Here is a 19,543-nt window from a genome sequence, read left to right as displayed (position 1 = left end):
ATGGAGATGAGAGAAAAAAAGCCGTTTCGGAACTGATGCGGAAGGTTGATCTGAGCAAAAATCATTTCAAGAAGTGGATGAAGTCTGGAAAATCAACTACATATGCTAGTTTTGTTGCCGCTCAGGAAATAGTCAGGCACGGGAAGCAGTTTACAGATGGTGAATATATAAAAGAATCTTTCATTAAGATTTCAGAACATCTATTCACGGACTTTAAAAACAAGAGTGAAATTGTGCAGAAAATCAGGGATATGCCCCTCTCTGCAAAGACTGTCAAAGACAGAACCAAAAAAATTGCAGAAGACATCACAAGACAGCAAATTAAAGACATCAATTCAGCTGTGGCCTACTCGATTGCCTGTGGCGAGTCTAAAGACAAAGGTGATATTGAACAAATAGCGCTGTTCTACAGGTATGTAAACTCTGCCGGGCCACAGGAAGAAATGATTGAGTTGATACCTCTAAGGCCAAACATGGGGGGAGGACATCTGTGAGGCTGTCTTGAATTGTTTAAGAGCCAAAGGAATAAAGACCACCCATCTGGTGTCAGTAGCTACTGATGGGGCACCAAGTATGACAGGAGCGCACAAGGGATTTGTGGCTTTACTGCAGAAGTCGCTGGACAGAAAGCTGCTGACTTTTCACTGCATCTTGCACCAAGAGGCACTGTGCACTCAAACATTTCCTCAGGAATGCACAGAAGTAATGGATGTTGTCATTCAGATTGCGAATAAAATAATGGCAAAAAGTTTAAATCACCGTCAATTCCGTTTGTTACTGGATGAAAACTTCCCTGGGCAGCAAAGGGCTCACCTTTCCTGAGCTGGAACAGCCAGAGTGGCTGGAAAAGCTACACCTCATGGTAGACATGACAGCGCACCTGAACACGCTGAATACAGCACTTCAGGGGAAAGGACGCACAGCCCTGCACATGTTGGAGGAAGTTTTGGCATTCGAGCGCAAGTTGACAGTGCTTGCCAGAGATTTACAGAAAGGCACATTTTCTCACTTCCCAATTTGAGAGAGTTCAAACAAGCTCACGACATGATAAATTTGGAGTATTTACATTCTGCAGTCATCGCAATGCAAACATCGTTTGGGAAACGCTTCTGTGAGTTCAGAGAGGGAAAAAACACATTATCCTTCCCGGTCACTCCCCTAAGCATCGATCCATCCCTACTGAATACGACTGCATTGGCAGGTGTGAGTCAACCTGATCTTGAGCTGGAACTGGCCGACATAGGCGACAAAGACATATGGGTGTCCAAGTTTAGACGCCTGACAGCAGACCTCGAAGATGTTGCTCGTCAGTAGGCCATTCTTGCTCAGAATCACAAATGGAGTGATATTGAAAACCTCCCCAAACGGACAAACTTGTGTTTGAAACATGGAATGCTATCCCCGACATTTATGTAAACATTAAAAAGTATCTGCTTGGAGTCCTGTCGATCTTTGGATCCACATATATATGTGAGCAGGTGTTCTCCAACATGAACTTTATTAAAAACAAACATCGCGCACGCCTCACAGATGACAGCTTGCAATCCTGTGTAAAGATGAAGGTGACGTCATACAGCCCTGATGTGCAGACGCTCTGCGCTGAGGTCCAGGAGCAGAAATCCCATTAACCAATTATGATAAATATTTTAATTGCCTATTATTTTACGTATATTCATATTTTTTCATTGTTCAGTGAAATAGTCCTTTTATTTTCAGGTTGACAGCTGGCTGACGTTATTTTTGGTTTGCTGCTGGCGGACAATTTAAGGTCGGCGTTTTTCATAAATACAAGAAGGACTCAAATAGACATTGAGTATTTTACTTAAAAGTAACCTTCAACCCAATGTCTTTTTATCGGAGTTCAAAATGTTTTTGTTGCATGCAGAAATGTAATTTCGTTTTCTCTGCAGGAGTTCATCGATTTCATAAATGCAACACATTATAGTTTGTTTATACATAGCATAAAGGCAAAAAAAAAACGTTGTATGCAGTGTTATTTCATTTTAAATGTCAAACGGGTTTTGTGGCTCCCAGTGTTTTCTTTTCTGTGGGAAACGGGTCCAAATGGCTCTTTCAGTGGTAAAGGTTGCCGACCCCTGGCCTAGACCCTTGGACACTGAATCAGAACCAGAGTCAGGTTAATTTTCACTGACGTATGTCATGAAGGCTTGAAGCAGCAATACATGAAAATTAGTGTATGTTCTAAAAAAGTGCAAAAGGTGATTAACGAAGTAGTGTACATTGACAGTTCAGACGTCCGATGGTGTTAGTGAAGAAGGTTGAGTGTGGGTCTTCAGATATATGTACCTCCTCCCTGATGGTAATAATGAAAAGATGACATGTCCCTGTTGGTGACAGGCTTTGATGAAGCTTGTCATTTTCTTGAGGCACCACCTCTTTAAGGTAGAAGAGTGGAATTAGTCCATTCAGTCTGCTTCACCATTCCAACATGGCTGATCTATTATCCCTCTCAACCCCATTTACCTGCCTTCTCTCTGTAACCTTTGACTCCTTAACTAATCAAAAACCGATCAACCTCTGCTTTAAAAAGATCAAATGACTCGGCTTCCACAGTCGTTCGTGGCAATAAATTTCTGAGGTTCACCACCCATGATAGAACTTGCTGAGTCTACAATGCTCTACAGCCTCTTGAGATCCCGTGCACTGGAGCTTCTGTACCAGGCTGTGATGCGATCAGTCAGAATGCTCTGCCCCATACATTTGCAAATCTTTGATGATATGCCAAATCTCCTCCAACTTCTAATGAAGTATAACCACTGGCATGCCTTTGGCTTTGGGCCCAGGATAGATGCTGTGAGATGTTGACAGGCAGAAATCGGAAGCTATCTACTCTTTCCGCTGCTCAGCCCTCAATAAGGAGTCATGAGTGTTTTCCCAATGTCTTCTTCTTAAAGTCCGCAATCAATTCTTTAGTCTTGCTGAAGTTGAGTGAAATATTGTTGTGACACCACTCAAACAACCGATCTCTCATTTCTGTAGATCTCCTGAGTCTGGAAATGACAGTGGTGTCATCAGCAATTGTTTTGAAGGCACTTGAGGCTGTGCCTAGCACCACAGTCATAAATGCAGACAGAGCAGTGGGCTTAGCACACATCCTTGAGCTGTGCCCTTGTCAGTGACGAGATGCTAGGTACCAATCAACCCTGACTGTTCTCTCCTAGTAAGGCAGCTGAGGATCCTGTTGCAGTGGGAGGTACAGGGGTCCAGGTTTTAAAGCCTGGTGATTAGTGCTGAGGATATGATGGCATTGAACACCATACTGTATTCAATAAACAGCTACATGGTGTATGTTTTGCTGTTGTCCAGAAGCTCCAAAGTGAGCAGAGAGCCAGGGAGATTGCATCTGCTGTAGACATGCTGTGGAGGTAGGCAAGTTGCAGAGGTTCCCGGGCTCTGCCTCAGATAGGAGTTAACTCTAGCCACAATTAACCTCTCAAAACACTTCATCACAGTAGATGTGAGTGCTACCCGGCTTTAGTGACAGAAAAGACAGCTGGTTTTTAATTACATCTGTCTGGTCAATCTTAAGCTCCAGGTAATGAAAGAACAGAATATTTGTTACTTCACCAGATATTTTACTGATGCAAAGACCTTTTGATATGGCAAGTCCCTCCAACTGCTAGTTAATTTATTAAATATTTGTGAGCAGTTTAATTAGAGGTTTGACTTTATTTATTTGCTTAATTAGTTTCCAGTAGCGCTTGGCAAACCAAAACGTTTACATTTGAAAGTCAAGGGCCATAAGTGCAAGGGAATGTCACTGCTTCAGAGTTGCCATCAAACTTTATACTTTCACAATCCCAGAACTGACAGCACTGTGAATGCAGCTTCACCAGATACCTGTAGTGGTTGAGAAAGCCACTGTCCCCATCTCTATACTAACTAATGAACAGGTTTTCCAGTGATGCCCACATCCTACAAATTATAAGCAAAAATTCTTTACAATATATCTGTTCTATAGACATTAATAATCATTACAAAAATGTGGAGTGTTCCAAGTCAGCAAAGTACAGTCTGTCCCAAAAAGTTTTTAAGTTTGACATCTTACATTTAATGTGCTGGCAACAATGCTCCAGGAATGAAAAACAAAAAACTTCAAACCAAAACTAAATGAAAGACCTAAAAAAAAAATCACTTGGAAGAAATACTAAAAAAGCTGTTGGTGCTTTTGAAATGAGGCTTCCAGCTCAATATACAGCACAAACCTTTTATCCAAGATTATATTATGGCACCTCTAACCCCTGAACAGTGCTGAAATTTAAAACAGCTGCTTTTTCATTGGGTGGAGATAAGTAAAATGAGGATAACTAAAATAGCTCTTTGTAAGAAGACACAAGAGAAAAAGAACATTGGAAATATTCTACTGACCAACTCAAATACAAAATTAGTGGAATGAAGAAAGGGCAAAGGCCACGAACCACACAGATTTTGTCCCATCTGCAATATCAGGAATTCCATACCACTTATTAATTCTCCTGCAGGAGGTAACTGAGAATATGTACTGGCTGTAGGAATAAATTCCCTGAAATTTCTCTTGGAGCCCTGGGGTAATTTTGTAAAACTTCTGGTTATTACTTTAATATTGAAATAGACATTAGTCAGTCCCAGGCAATTTCATCCTGCAGGCATGTCCAGTTCTTGCAGCACAAAAATCATTTTCTTAGAACAACATTTGATCTACTAATTTGATGCATATCTGTTTAACTTTTATTCCTAATTTTCAGCAGATGTTTATCCAAATGATTAAAAACAAAATTACCAGGGAGAAGTTTCACTGCTTTTATTGGGAGAGAATCACAACACAGAAGGAATTTTTATAGTGCCTTATTTTAAAACTTAACTCACTTTGTGCACTTTGATTCTCCAGTTCTTGGCTGGGTCCTCAAATTGTACTTGGTTAATAATAGGGAAATTGGCTAGTGATCTTTAATGGCAGGCCTATAAACTTAGGCTTGGGGACCACCCCGAATAGGTCCCTGCACCAATACAGAACAAAATAACTTCTCAGCTGTCTTACCTAACAAGGTATAGAGAGCTTGGATGTCAGCAGCATCAGTTGAAAGTTTGTGGGGATGGGGTTGGAGGAGGGGAAGAAGGATGAGGTGAGTGCCAAGCACCACTGGAACAGCATTGAGAAAAAATGGAGAAATGGTGGAAGCTCTTCTCCACTATTTGCAGATTTGGAGCTATTCTCAGAGAAGATAAGGCTAAAGTTGTGCAGCAGGCACTTCCTGTATTGAAGTTCATAAGCAATCATTTTTAGGATAAAATGGCAAATATTAGGGAAAATAATATTTATGCAAATCTTCCAATGGGACACTACTCGCATCATGATTCATTCTCAAAGGAAAAGAAATTCCTAAAAGCAGGAAAACACTCATTTGCCAGGGGAGATATTTTTTCTTCACCTGCAATAATTTTCATAAACAGCTCACTGAGTCATTAACTGTTCTAAAATAAACATTAGTTTGCAATTGTTTTCTTTACATGCCTTTCTGTCAGAGCTGTATTATTAGAACATTACCTTACTTCATCCACCAAGCTATTCATCTCACTGACAAGGCGCTGGTTTTCTTGTTCAAACTGCCAGAAATGAAGCACAGTATTAATTATCATGCAAACCTATGAAGTGTTTAAATATTCATATCTAGACTACTCAATTCAGGTTCATTTTTAATGTCTTCTAGTTACAGATTAAAAAAAGAAAATGAGGAAAGAATTTGTGAGCACAGAAAGCTTTGGGAGGAGAGACTTCTTTGTTGCTCAGATATTTACTACCAACATTTGAATCTAACAAACACTTTCAGAATACACAACATATCAGGAAACAGAGATAAGAGATGAATAAATATCTTCAGAGTCAATCTCAATCCTTACAGTACTGATTTCACTCTCCTCCATCCAAATAATTCATTTATTTGTGTGTGAATAAAATCTATGCAAATTTGAAAAAAGACAAGATCATCAAACCTGAGCACATGTAGTATACACAAAATTGTCTAAATCCAAGTGTACTGGGAGAGAGCTTTTAATCAGAACGTAGAAGCATGGATAGGCCAATTTTTTTGGAACAGGCAAAAATCTGAAACTACTAATAAGCTCTCCATTATTGACTTATTTTTATATCACGGTAAAATAAAAATACAGTAAAATTCTGATAAACTAATATCAAAATGTTTGGAAATCCTAATAATTCAGCATCTGGTTCACTCATTCTATCCATGATGTGGGGTGCATGGATAGAACCATGGGTCTAGAATCCCCGCGGGACTGGGATCTGGGCTGTGTGCTGGATGGGTGAAAGCCAGGGGTCAGAATCACTGTTTGAAACCAGAGCCATGGCCAAGAGTGCTTATTTATCTTATGCTCCCTTTAAACTCACCAATTTCACTGGAAAATTTATTATATTACTGAGTCATGTGTTATTAAAGCAAACTTGGTTACTAATAAGAGTAATAACCAATAGTCCAGAAATCTGCTAGTTTGGCACTAACTACGTCCTAAATTTGCCAGATAATGCTAAAGCAACACACACAAAATGCTGGTGGAATGCAGCAGGCCAGGCAGCATCTATAGGAAGAAGCATGGTCGACGTTTCGGGCCAAGACCCTTCGTTAGGACTAACTGAAAGAAAAGATACTGAGAGATTTGAAAGTAGGAGGGGGAGCGGGAAATTTGAAATGGTAGGTAAAGACAGGAGGGGGTGGGGTGAAGCTAAGGGCTGGAAAGGTGATTGGCAAAAGGGATACAGAGCTGGAGAAGGGAAAGGATCATGGGATGGGAGGCCTCGGGAGAAAGAAGGGGAGAGGGGAGCACCAGAGGGAGATGGAGAACAGGCAAAGAGTGATGGGCAGAGCGAGAAAAAAAAGGGGGGGAAAGGGGGGAATAAATAAATAAGGGATGGGGTAAGAAGGGGAGGAGGGGCATTAACAGAAGTTAGAGAAATCAATGTTCATGCCATCAGGTTGGAGGCTACCCAGACGGAACATAAGGTGTTGTTCCTCCAACCTGAGTGTGGCTTCATCTTGACAGTAGAGGAGGCCATGGATAGACTTATCAGAATAGGAATGGGATGTGGAATTAAAATGTGTGGCCACTGGGAGATCCTGCTTTCTCTGGCAGACAGAGCGTAGGTGTTCAGTGAAACAGTCTCCCAGTCTGCGTCAGGTCTCACCAATATATAAAAGGCTGCACCGGGCCAACTCACAAGTGAAGTGTCGCCTCACCTGGAAGGACTGTCTGCGGCTCTGAATGGTGGTGAGGAAAGAAGTGTAAGGGCAGGTGTAGCACTTGTAGGTGCCAGGAGGGAGATTGGTGGGAAGGGATGGGAGGAACGAATGGACAAGGGAGTCGCATAGGGAGCGATCCCTGCGGAAAGCAGAAAGTGGAGGGAGGGAAAGATGTGTTTGGTAGTGGGATCCCATTGGAGGTGGCGGAAGTTACGGAGAATTATATGTTGGGCTCGGAGGCTGGTAGGTGGTAGGTGAGGACAAGGGGAACCCTATCCCTACTGGGGTGGCGGGTGGATGGGGCGAGAGCAGATGTGCGTGAAATGGGAGATATGTGTTTCAGAGCAGAGTTGATGGTGGAGGAAGGGAAGTCCCTTTGTTTAAAAAAAGGAAGACATCTCCTTCGTCCTGGAATGAAAAGCCTCATCCTGAGAGCAGATGCAGCGTTGACGGAGGAATTGCGAGAAGGGGATGGCATTTTTGCAAGAGACAGGGTGGGAAGAGGAATAGTCCATGTAGCTGTGAGGGTCAGTAGGCTTATAGTAAATATCAGTAGATAAGCCGTCTCCAGAGATGGAGACAGAAGGGTCAAGAAAGGGGAGGGAGGTGTCGGAAATAGACCAGGTAAATTTGAGAGCAGGGTGAAAGTTGGAGGCAAAGTTAATGAAGTCAACAAGCTCAGCATGCGTGCAGGAGGCAGCGCCAATGCAGTTGTCAATGTAGTGAGGGAAAAGAGGGGAACAGATACCCAAGAGGGGGACTGTTCCACAAAGCCAACAAAAAGGCAGGCACAGCTGGGACCCATACAGGTGCCAATGGCTACATTTTTGGTTTGGAAGGAGTAGCCAAAGGAGAAATTATTGAGAGAAAGAACTAATTCTGCTAGACGGAGGAGAGTGGTGGTAGAGGGGAATTGGATAGGTCTGGAATCCAAAAAAAAGCGGAGAGCTTTGAGACCTTCCTGGTGGAGGAATGGAGGTACATAGGGACTGGACTCCATGATGAAAATAAGGCGGTGGGGGCCAGGGAACTTAAAATCATTGAAAAAATTCAAAGCGTAAGAAGTGTCACAAACATAGGTGGGAAGGGATTGAACAAGGGGGAATAAAACAGTGTCAAAGTATGCAGAAATGAGTTCAGTGGGGCAGGAGCAAGCTGAGACAAAAGGTCTACCTGGACAGGCAGGTTTGTGGATCTTGGGTAGGAGGTAGAAACGGGAAGTGTGGGGTGTGGGAACTATGAGGTTGGTGGCAGTGGATGGGAGATCCCCAGAGCTGATAAGGTTGGTGATGGTGTGGGAGATGGTGGCCTGGCGCTCCATAGTGAGGTCATGATTGAGGGGTAAATAAGAGGAGGTATCAGAGAGTTGTCGCTGTGCCTTGGCTAGGTAGAGGTCAGTACGCCAGACTACAACAGCGCTGCCCTTATCAGTGGGTTTTATAGTGAAGTTGAGATTGGTGCAGGGGGAATGGAGAGCGAAGCGTTCGGAAGGAGTGAGGTTGGAATTGGAAGTCGAGATAGTTGATGTCCCGTTGGCAGTTAGCATTAAAGAGATCCAGAGCAGGCAAAAGACCAGAGCAGGGTGTTCATGAAGAGGAGGAGGGTTGAAGACAGAAGAAGGGGTCATCAGTGCAGGTGGGAGAGTCCTTGCCGAAGAAGTAGGCTCAAAGAAAAGTTCAGCACCATGGCATACGCGGAACTTGCTGAGGTGTTGACAAAGGGGGACAAAGGTGAGGCCCTTACTGAGGACAAATAATGCTAAAGGCTCAGGTAAGATGACAGTGGTGACATCCTGCAAATAGCTCATGAAACTACTTCTGCTTCTTCTTCTTTATTTAAATATGTTTCTTCTCCCAAATTGCAATCGGGTGCAGCCTGTAATTTCCATTCTGATGATGTATTTTTGAGCCAATTGAGTAAACTAGTGCTTTTGCTATCTCCGGGGAAATTCTATGAGGTTGAAAGCAAATTTTAAAATTTTAAAATTCTAAAGGCAAAATTAACTTGAGATGTTAAAATAAACTTCTAAACAAAAAAAGCAATTACAATCCTTTGTTAAAAGTTAACAAACAAATAAAATCAACCAAATCAAATTCCATCTCAATATACAATCATTTATAATAAGTTCAATTGTCCCCATGGAATATCTTCAAGTTGTTTTTGAAGAGCAATTTTAGAAAGACGAGTATAAATGCAGTCTTGGTCTTATTTTAGGAAAGATACCTGCCAGAGAGGCATGCAGATATTTTGTATCAAACCTTCCTTACACACTGCATATATAATTTCATAAATTCATAAATCTACATTTCAAACATCCCCTCAAAAGACATTTAAATGAAATGCAGATCCCATGACTGTATAGTGTAGAAAAACAATAAAGATAAATGAAAGAAATTAAAGACAAAAATCTGCAAAATACTCAGCCAGTCAGACAGCATGAGTGAGAGTGAATTTTTTTGTTATGTTTTCATTTCAGATTCTTGGCATCTACAATATAATATTATGCTTTTGCTTTTAGAGCTTTCAGAAAATCTCATATTTCAGAATAGAACAGAAAATTGAATCTTACATCTTCATGTAATGAATAGCAATAATTCAAATGCAGCACAAATACAATGTTATTGAAAAGCAAATATGAGACAGAAAGGCCATTTGGATGGTTAAACTTCTTTGAAAGAATAAGGGTGACACTTTAGTATTCCTCAGAGTCTGATGTAATTGCACTCAAAAGTTAACTTGATACTATTAACCATAAACAAGTGACTTGTTTTTAGGTTCAGGAACCATAAAATAAGTATTAATTATATTAAAGAACTGAACTTACTATTTGTATTTCTTCAGGTGAAAGTTCATCACTCTTTGCATCATTCCAAAGACCTAAATTATCCTGTGGCTCTGGAAACATGTTTCCTATGTGTAAAGAAAATACATGCAAAATAATTTTATCTTTGATGCTAAATTTAAGGAAATGACTGATTCTTTGAAAAGGAAGCTGGATAATCACATGAGGAAGAAATGAGTAGGATACATTATAGCTTGAGAAGATTAAATTAGAATTATATATGTACACAGCAAAAACATCAGTAGAGTAAGTGACCTGTTCCTATGATAATGCTTCTTGTTTTTCTCTGTAATCTATATAAGAGGCATTATACTGGAAAATATTTTCAGAGTGTTTACTAAATACTCATGTGTAGGTTTTACTTTAAAAAAAACTTTTCATCTCTGTGCTAAATGCTCAATTCTTCTTTAACTGTTTACTGTTTATTTATACTGTGCACTACATGCATGTTGAATTATAGATTATTGACCTATTTGTGGTAATATTTTATTTTATATCCTGTGTGTGATGTATGTTTTCTGGGTACACCATGGACCAGAGAAATGTTTTTTCATTTGATTGTATACAATATTGTGCAAAAGTCTTAGGGACATGTAAACATTTCTGTAAAGCGAAGATCCTTTCAAAATAATGAAAAGTTCCTAACTATTAAAAAAGTACTATAAAGAGCAATAAAAAGTGAGAAAAAAACCCAAATCAATGTTTGGTGTGACCATCCTTTGCCTTTAAAACTGCATTAATTCTCTTAGGTACACTGTCAGGTGCAGCTTTATAAGAAAATCAGCTGGTAGATTGTTTGTCTTGGAGAACTTGCCACAGTTAATCTGCACACTTTGGCTGTCTTGCTTATTTCCATCTCTCCAGGTAATCCCAGACAGCCTAGATGATGGTATGGCCTCTGTGGAGATCATACCATCTGAAACCATATAAAAAATGTAGGATGCTTAAGACTTTTGCACAGTACTGCACAGTCAGATGACAATAAACTTGTTCTTGAACTTGAAAAATTATGATCCCTGGTTCTGATCAGGCCTATTGTATCCTTCTAAGCACGAGAATGCAGGTCATCAGACCTTGGGGATTTACCACCTTTCAGTCCAAATATATTCACCATTAATACTGTTAAAATCTTTGTGATCTTTATTTGCTCGAGAACATAGAAATTCACTATTTCCAAGAAGTGTTCTGTCTTCTATGATGACAGACACAAAGCTGATCTTTTCCTTTTAACATATCTGAAGCCCATTTTTAAGTTAAGAGTTAGCTTACTCTTGTATTTGACTTTCTCTTTCTTTTGCAGTACTTCAGTCTTTCTTTGAGGAATTCAAATTTCATTTTAGTTTCTGATATCCATCTTTTTGTTTGACGTAATGCTATTGTCTCCTAAAATGTATGTCTTATTCCCACTTCTTGCTGAGGTTAATTGAATTAAAGAGCAAAATTTACTTGTACATTATATATCTTTTAAACATTAGCCATTGCCTCTTCTTTCACTTTATTCAAGTATCTGTATGGAAACCATAGAAAGGATGCAGAGAAGATTTACAAGTGTACAATGTACTGTGTATGTTAATCAAAATGGCTTCTTTGTTTTGTTAAGAGTAGGAATGCTTCTTTGTATGATAAGTGCTTTCTCTCGCAGTTGTTTAGCTTTAGACTTGCTGATATCGGGATTGTATTAATTTGTTGACCAATGGGGAATGTTATTTTGTCTTGTGAAGCTGGGAGCTTAGGGGTTTTCGCGGTCTTTTCAGGGGAGTCGGGAAGAAGACGTCGAGGAAGGTGGACATGCACTGCACAGGTCGGTCGACCACCCGGGTGGTCCCAGGTGCAAGGACGTGGAGGTCGGAGGAAAGTGACGAGGGGTCGAATGGTTCGATGGTTGACTTCCAATGATGTGCACTGAACTGACTGAACTTTGAAAAGTTGGCGCCTTTTATTTTATTTTCTTTTCCTTCATATATATTGTATTGCATAGTATTCTTTTAGTTTTAGTAAAATCTTTAAAGTGTATTCCATAACAGTGTCTGGTGTGAGTTTGATACGGTGTGTGTGTGCACGGCATAAACTTGATTCTCTCAGCACCTGCGTGTATGGGAGGTGGGGTTGGTGAGTGGTTGGATCTCCTTTTCCCCTAGACATATACCAGCCTGTTGGGTAAGTGTTACGCAAGGATGTTGCCTGCATTGGGGAGCATGCCTTATGAGAATAGGTTGAGTGAACTCGACTTTCTCTCCTTGGAGCGATGGAGGATGAGAGGTGACCTGATAGAGACCAAGATTAGCTGACAAAGATGAAATTATTTTTGCTTGATGATATTTAATGCCTGGATTCCAAGTAAATTTTGTTGGATAATCTGGTGTGTGATATTCAGTTTACCCAGGATGCTGGGAATCTTAACAGGTCGAGCAGCATTTGTGTAAAGAGAAACAGCTGATATTTAGAACTAGAACATAGAAAATAGAAAATCTACAGCACATTACAGGCCCTTCACCCCCACAATGTTGTGCTGACCTTATAACATACTCTAGAAGCTGCCTAGAATTTTCCTCGTGCATAGCCCTCTATTTTTCTAAGCTCCATGTACCTATCTAAGAGTCTCTTAAAAGACCCTACTGTATCCACCTTTACCACCTTCACTGGCGACTTAACTAACTTAATACCTTTCAAAAGCTCCAGCACATTGTCTTTCTTAATGTCTATACACTCATCCCCATAATTGCAGGTCCAAGTTTCCTCATCAGAATAGGTAAAAGGAGAAAACAAGTTAGCTTTCAGTTTCTGGGAAGGTGGGTGAGGGATTTGTAGAACCCAGGAGATCTCTGTTACAAGATGAGACCAAGAGACTTATTGGAGCAGTTAGAAGAATATTATGCTACCCTGTCTGTGTTAATGATCATCAGGTAATGTTATTCCAGTAGAGAAAGGAAAACTAAGCCAAAATGATTAATTTTCAGTTGATGACAGAGAAATTCCATGAATTTAAAACACCTTTTCCTCTGTAATTTAACGGCACTGTTTGGTTTATTTTATTTGCTTCATCTAGATTAGATATTAAAATCAGTTACTGGTAATTTCCAAAGTTACTGGTAATTACCCTGCTGCCTTCAAAATGCTGATATTTATTGAACTAAGCAAAATTTTCCTCACTTGTAAAACATTTTCTTTCTGTATGTCTTTCCCTGTTAAAAGGTACATACCTATTGCCAAAGTTTTAATTACTATGCAGTTTGAGTATTTTACAGTTGTTTTTAATCAATATAAAATAGATTCTACATTTTACATAGTGTCATCTTTTTTTTAATAGTGGCTGTTTGCAACATGAACATTTTTTTAAATATGTCTACTTATTGAAATGAACCTTTGCATTTAGAACATCACATATACTGTATTGTCAATGTAATTCATTAGCGGTGGGCCAATCGATTTGAAGAGAGAGAGAGCTTTGCACAGGCCAGGGAGAAAAGTTTAAAAAAGGAGCGTTTCATGGGGACTGGTGCATTAGTGGCGGACCAATCGATCTGCGATTCATTAACAGGAGCAACTAAAAGTAAAGCAGAGTCAAAGTGGAGCGGCCATTGTGTGAGTGGACCAATGTAGGAGTGGGAACTTTTGTGAGGTGGCTCAAGTGAGTAGCAGGTAAGCTTTTGTATTGGTTGAATAAAAAGTCACTAAATTACAGCTAATTAAATAAAGTAGGGATATTGCAGGATCAGGTGATGTGTTGTAGCTGCATGATGTGGGAGCTGGTGGACCTAATTGTGGTTCCTGGTGACCACACCTGCAACAAGTGTTGGCTGCTCGAGAATCTCAGGATCAAAGTTGATGACCTGGAATCTGACCTTCAAACACTGTGGCAAATCAGGGAGGGGGAGGGTTACCTGGACACTCTACTTCAGGAGGTAGTCACACCCATTAGATTAGTTGCCTTAACTCCGGTCTGTGGTCAGGGACAAGAGGGTTTGATTGTGAGTGTGGTGGGTAGTGTCATCCAGGAGACAGTGCTGGAGGAGCCTTAGCCCTTGAGCTTGTCCAACAGGTCTGAGATTTTTGCTCCCTGTGTGGATGAAGAGTGGGGGCTGTAGGAAGGATGAGCAACTTAACTGTGGCACCGCAATTCGGGGGGAAAGAAGAGAAATGTAGTGGTAACTGGGGATAGTATAGTCAGAGGAATAAATAAGTTCTCTGTCATGAGGATAGTGTTCTGAAGACTGTGTTGCCTGCCTAGTGCCTGGGTTCAGGACATCTTATCTGACCTGAAGAGGAATTTGCAGTGGGTGGGGAAGATCCAGTTGCCGTGGTCCATGTGGGTACCCGTGACATAGGTAGAATGAGGAAAGAGGTTCTGCTGAGGGAATTTGAGCAGCTAGGGGCTAAATTAAAAAGCAGAACCAAAAAGGTAGTAATCTTTGTATTACTACCTGAGCCACGTGTAAATTGGCATAGGGTCAAGTCAAGAAGATTAGAGAATTAACTGCGTGACTGAAGGATTGGTGTGGAAGAAGTGGGTTTGAATTCATGCGAAATCGGCACTAGTATTGGGAAAGGAGAGAGCTGTTCCAATGGGATGGGCTCCACCTGAACCATGATGGGACAGGGATCCTAGCCAATCATACAACTCAGGCTGTGAACAGGGCTTTAAACTAAATAGCAGGAGGATGGGTTCAACAGATTGGAGACATATGGATAAAGTAAAACAGAAAAGTGTGAAGAAAGATAAAGAAAAAACAAAAGATAAAAAAGAGAAAAGTAAGAGTGGTGTGAAGAAAAGTGAAGTGCAAAAGAGTAAAAGACTACAAGATTTTAAAAGCAAAATGAGTGTAAGGCCTTTTTATCTGAATGCCCATAATATTCGAAACAAGGTCAGTGAACTTCTGGCTCAAATCAGTACAAAGCGGTATGATTTAGTGGTCATTACAGAGATGTGGTTGCAAGGTGGAGAGGATTGGGAATTAAATATCCAAGGATATCAGGTAATATGGAAGGATAGGCTGGAAGGTAAGAGAAGTGGGGCAATGTTCCTAATTAAAGATGAAATCAGGGCGATAGTGAGAGACGATAAAAGATCCAATGAGCTGAATGTTGAATCCATCTGAGTACAGATTAGGAATAGTAAAGGGAAAAAATCATTGGTGGGAGTTGTCTATCCGCCACTGAATAATAACACTACTGTGGCATTGGCAATAAACAGAGAAATATCAGTTTATTTCACTGGATAACTGATATTCCAAAATAACTGGAATAGCAGTTATCTGGGGGACTTCAACTTGCACGTAGATTGGGTGAATCAAGTTGGTCGAGGCAGTCTTGCGGCAGACTTCATAGAATGCATCCATTATGGCTTTCTTGACTAGCATGTTACTGAACCTACAAGGGAACGTGTTATCTTAGATCTGGTCCTGTGCAGTGAGACAAGGTAAAATTAGTGATCTTGTACTCAGGGTTCCTCTTGGAAAGAGTGATCACAGTATGATTGAATTTCTCATACAAATGGAGGATGCAATAGTTCAATCTAAAACCAGTGTATTATGCTTAAACAATGGAGACTACAATGGGATGAGGAGGATTTGGTTGGTGTAGAATGAAACACAGGCTGTATATATGGTGGGACAGTTGAGGAACAGTGGAAGGCTTTCAAAAAGGTTTTTCACAGTGCTCAACAGAAGTATATTCCAGTTAAAAGCAACGACAGTAAGGGTGGGGAGAGCCAGATTTGGATAACTAAAGAAATAAAATAAGGCATCAACCTAAAAGTTCGTGCATACAAAGTTGCCAAGAGTAGGGGGAAACTGGAAGATTGGGAAAACTTTAAAAAGCAACAAAGTACCAGTAAGCGAGCAATAATGAAAGGGAAGCTAGATTATGAAAATAACTAGCATAAAATATAAAAATGGCTAGTAAAGGTTTTTATAATTATATAAAGCTGGAAAGGGTGGCTATAGTGAATGTAGATCCCTTGGTGGACAAGAAGGGGAATTGATATTGGGTAATGAGGAAGTAGCCAAGGCTTTGAATGACTATTTGGTGTTGGTCTTCACGGTGGAAGACACATCTAACGTGCCAAAGAGAGATGTCATGGATGCGATATGAGGTGTTGACCTCGATACAATAGCTATCACTAGAGAGTGCTGATGAAACTTGTGGTCCTGAAGATAGATAATTCCTCTGGTCCTGATGGAAAGCATACCAATATACTGAAATAAATGGCAGAGGTTATAGTCAATGATTTGGTTGATAATTTACTAAAATTCTCTGGACTCTGGATAGGTCCCGGCAGATTGAAAGATGGCAAATGTCTCGCCACTGTTCAAAAAAGGATATAGGCAAAAGGCAGGTAACTATAGGCCAGTTAGTTTAACATCTGTAGTTGGGAAAATGCTTGAAGCTATCATTAAAGAAGAAACAGCGAGGCATCTGGAAAGAAATGGATCCATCAGGTGGACACAGCATGGATTCAGCAAAGGCAGGTCCTGTTTGATAAACTTACTGGAGTTCTTTGAGGATATAATGAGCACAGAGGGGAACAGATGGATGTTATTTACTTGAATTTCTAGAAGACATTCGATAAGGTGCCACATCAAAGACTTATCCATAAGATAAGGATGTATGGAGTTGGGGGTGATGTATTAGCATGGAGAGAGGATTGGTTAACTAACAGAAAGCAGAGAGTTGGGATACATGGGTGTTACTCCGGTTAGCAATCAATGGTGAACAGTGTGCCATGGGTCGGTGCTGGGCCCACAACTATCCATGATATACATCAATTATCTAGAAGAGGGTGCTGAGTGTAGTGTATCTAAGATTGCTGATGACACTAAGTTGTGTAGAAAAGCAAATTATGCAGAAGATACAGAGAATCTTCAGAGAGATATAGACAGGTTAAGTGAGTGGGCAAGGGTCTGGCAGATGGAAAACGATGTTGTAAATGCAAGGTCATCCAAGGAAAAATGAAAGAGCAGATTATCATTTAAATGGTAAAAAATTTGTAGCATGCTGCTGCGCAGAGGAACTTGGAAATGCTTATGCATGCATCACAAAAGGTTGGTTTGCAGATGGAGCAGACTATCAAGAAGGCAAATGGAATGTTGGCCGTTGCTAGAGGGATTAAATTTAAGAGCAGGGAGGTTATGCTGCAACCGTACAGGGTACTGGTGAGGCTGCACCTGGAGTACTTTGTGCAGTTCCATTCTCCTTAAATGAAGGAGGATATACTTGCTTTGGAGGCGTTGCAGAGGAGGTTCAGCAGGTTGATTCCAGAGATGATGGGGTTAGACTATGAGGGGAGATTGAGTCGCCTGGACTGTGCTCACTGGAATTCAGAAGAATGAGAGGATATCTTACAGAAACATATAAAATTATGAAAGGTATAGATAAAATAGAGGCAGGAAAGTTGTTTCCACTGGTAGGTGAGACTAGAACTATGGGACATAGCCTCAAGATTCCGGGGAGTAGATTTAGGATGGAGATAAGGAGGAACTGCTTTTCCAAGAGAGTGGTGAATCTGTGGAATTCTCTGTCCAATGAAGCAGTGGAGACTACATGATTAAATATATTTAAGACAAGGTTGGATAGAGAAGAGGAACTAAGGGTTATGGGGAAAAGGCAGGTAGGTGGAGATGAGTCCATGGCCAGATCAGCCATGATCTTCCTGAATGGTCAAGCAGGCTTGATGGGCCAGATGGCCTACTTCTGCTCCTATTTCTTACGTCCTTATGTCATGATTCCATTACAATTAACTAGAGTCTGTCTTGTAAACTCACACTTCATGCTTTTGATTTCTTAAGCTTTCAAAATACATCACGCCTATAAGATATTATTACATAGAAACATAGAAAGGTGCAGGAGTAGGCCATTCAGCCCTTTGAGCCTGCACCGCCATTCAGTATGATCATGGCTGATCATCCAACTCAGAACCCTGTACCTGCTTTCTCTCCATACCTCCTGATCCCTTTAGCCACAAGGGCCATATCTAACTTCCTCTTAAATATAGCCAATGAACCGGCCTCAACTGTTTCCTGTGGCAGAGAATTCCACAGATTCACCACTCTCTGTGTGAAGAAGTTTTTCCTCATCTCGGTCCTAAAGGGCTCCCCCTTTATCCTTAAACTGTGACCCTTCGTTCTGGACTTCCCCAACATTGGAAACAATCTTCCTGCATCTAGCCTGTCCAATCCCTTTAGAATTTTATACGTTTCAATAAGATCCCCCCTCAATCTTCTAAATTCCAGTGAGTATAAGCCTAGACGATCCAGTCTTTCTTCGTATGAAAGTCCTGCCATCCCAGGAATCAATCTGGTGAACCTTCTCTGTACTCCCTCTATGGCAAGGATGTCTTTCCTCAGATTAGGGGACCAAAACTGGACACAATATTCTAGGTGCAGTCTCACCAAGGTCTTGTACAATTGCAGTAGAACCTCCCTGCTCCTGTACTCAAATCCTTTTGCTGTGAATGCCAACATACCATTTGCCTTTTTCACCACCTGCTGTACCTGCATGCCCACCTTCAATGACTGGTGTACAATGACACCCAGGTCTCGTTGCATCTCCCCTTTTCCTAATCGGCCACCGTTCAGATAATAATCTGTTTTCCTGTTCTTGCAACAAAAGTGGATAACCTCACATTTATCCACATTAAATTGCATCTGCCATGAACTTGCCCACTCACCTAACCTATCCAAGTCACCCTGCATCCTCTTAGCATCCTCCTCACAACTAACACCGCCGCCCAGCTTCGTGTCATCTGCAAATTTGGAGATGCTGCATTTAATTCCCTCATCTAAATCATTAATATATATTGTAAACAACTGGGGCCCTAGCACTGAGCCTTGCGGTACCCCACTAGTCACTGCCTGCCATTCTGAAAAGGCAAACACATGCAGTTATCAACTGTTACAAACCATTGCTTTCTTCTTTTAAAACTAACTCCTCCAAACTTTCAGACCCAGTTGGAGGAATCCTCTCTGAAGATGAAATTGACATCTTTTTGCTATGCTGTTCAGGCTCAAGTCTTGACCTATGAAAAAGTAATTCTGTTAGAACACCATATAACAGCAAACTGGATTTTCTCATCCCTATATTACTTCATTCACAAGTTCACTTAGAATTAAAAATGTCTCTCGCAATCAAAGATAAAATAAAAATAAGACTTCTGCAATATTCCATTTAATTTAATCATATCACTCTTAATATTTCTAAATCTCAGGGGCTTCTATCCCTTCTAATCATAATGTTATAAATAAAACATTTCATGATTAGTGATTAATGCCACTCAGCAACAAACTAAGCCACTGAGCCATTTGCGGCTCAAATTTTAAATCATGGAGAATTATTGTTTCATTATTTTTGTTCTTCCACTTCTATGTTACTCCATTGTATTTATCACATTACTTAATTTTCAATACCACTCTGTTTCCATAGCTTATTGATAATTTTCAGTTCCTCCCAAGATCAT

General features: G+C 40.6%; 1 protein-coding gene across 1 annotated transcript in view; it reads right to left on the bottom strand.

Moving 5' to 3' along the window:
* Positions 1 to 19,543, bottom strand: part of stx18 (syntaxin 18) — a 198,238-nt gene that overhangs the window by 14,659 nt on the left and 164,036 nt on the right. Inside the window, exons 6-8 of the mRNA XM_059965274.1 lie at positions 18,990 to 19,105; positions 10,075 to 10,160; positions 5,546 to 5,604 (exon numbers count right to left, since the gene is read on the bottom strand). Coding sequence (XP_059821257.1) covers positions 5,546 to 5,604; positions 10,075 to 10,160; positions 18,990 to 19,105 — 261 coding nt within the window. The remainder of the gene's footprint in view (positions 1 to 5,545; positions 5,605 to 10,074; positions 10,161 to 18,989; positions 19,106 to 19,543) is intronic.

Source organism: Hypanus sabinus, chromosome 3 (genome assembly GCF_030144855.1).
Source record: "Hypanus sabinus isolate sHypSab1 chromosome 3, sHypSab1.hap1, whole genome shotgun sequence".
Lineage (NCBI taxonomy): Eukaryota > Metazoa > Chordata > Chondrichthyes > Myliobatiformes > Dasyatidae > Hypanus > Hypanus sabinus.
Note: the sequence above shows the minus strand (reverse complement) of the source record. Positions and strands in the feature narration are given on the sequence as shown.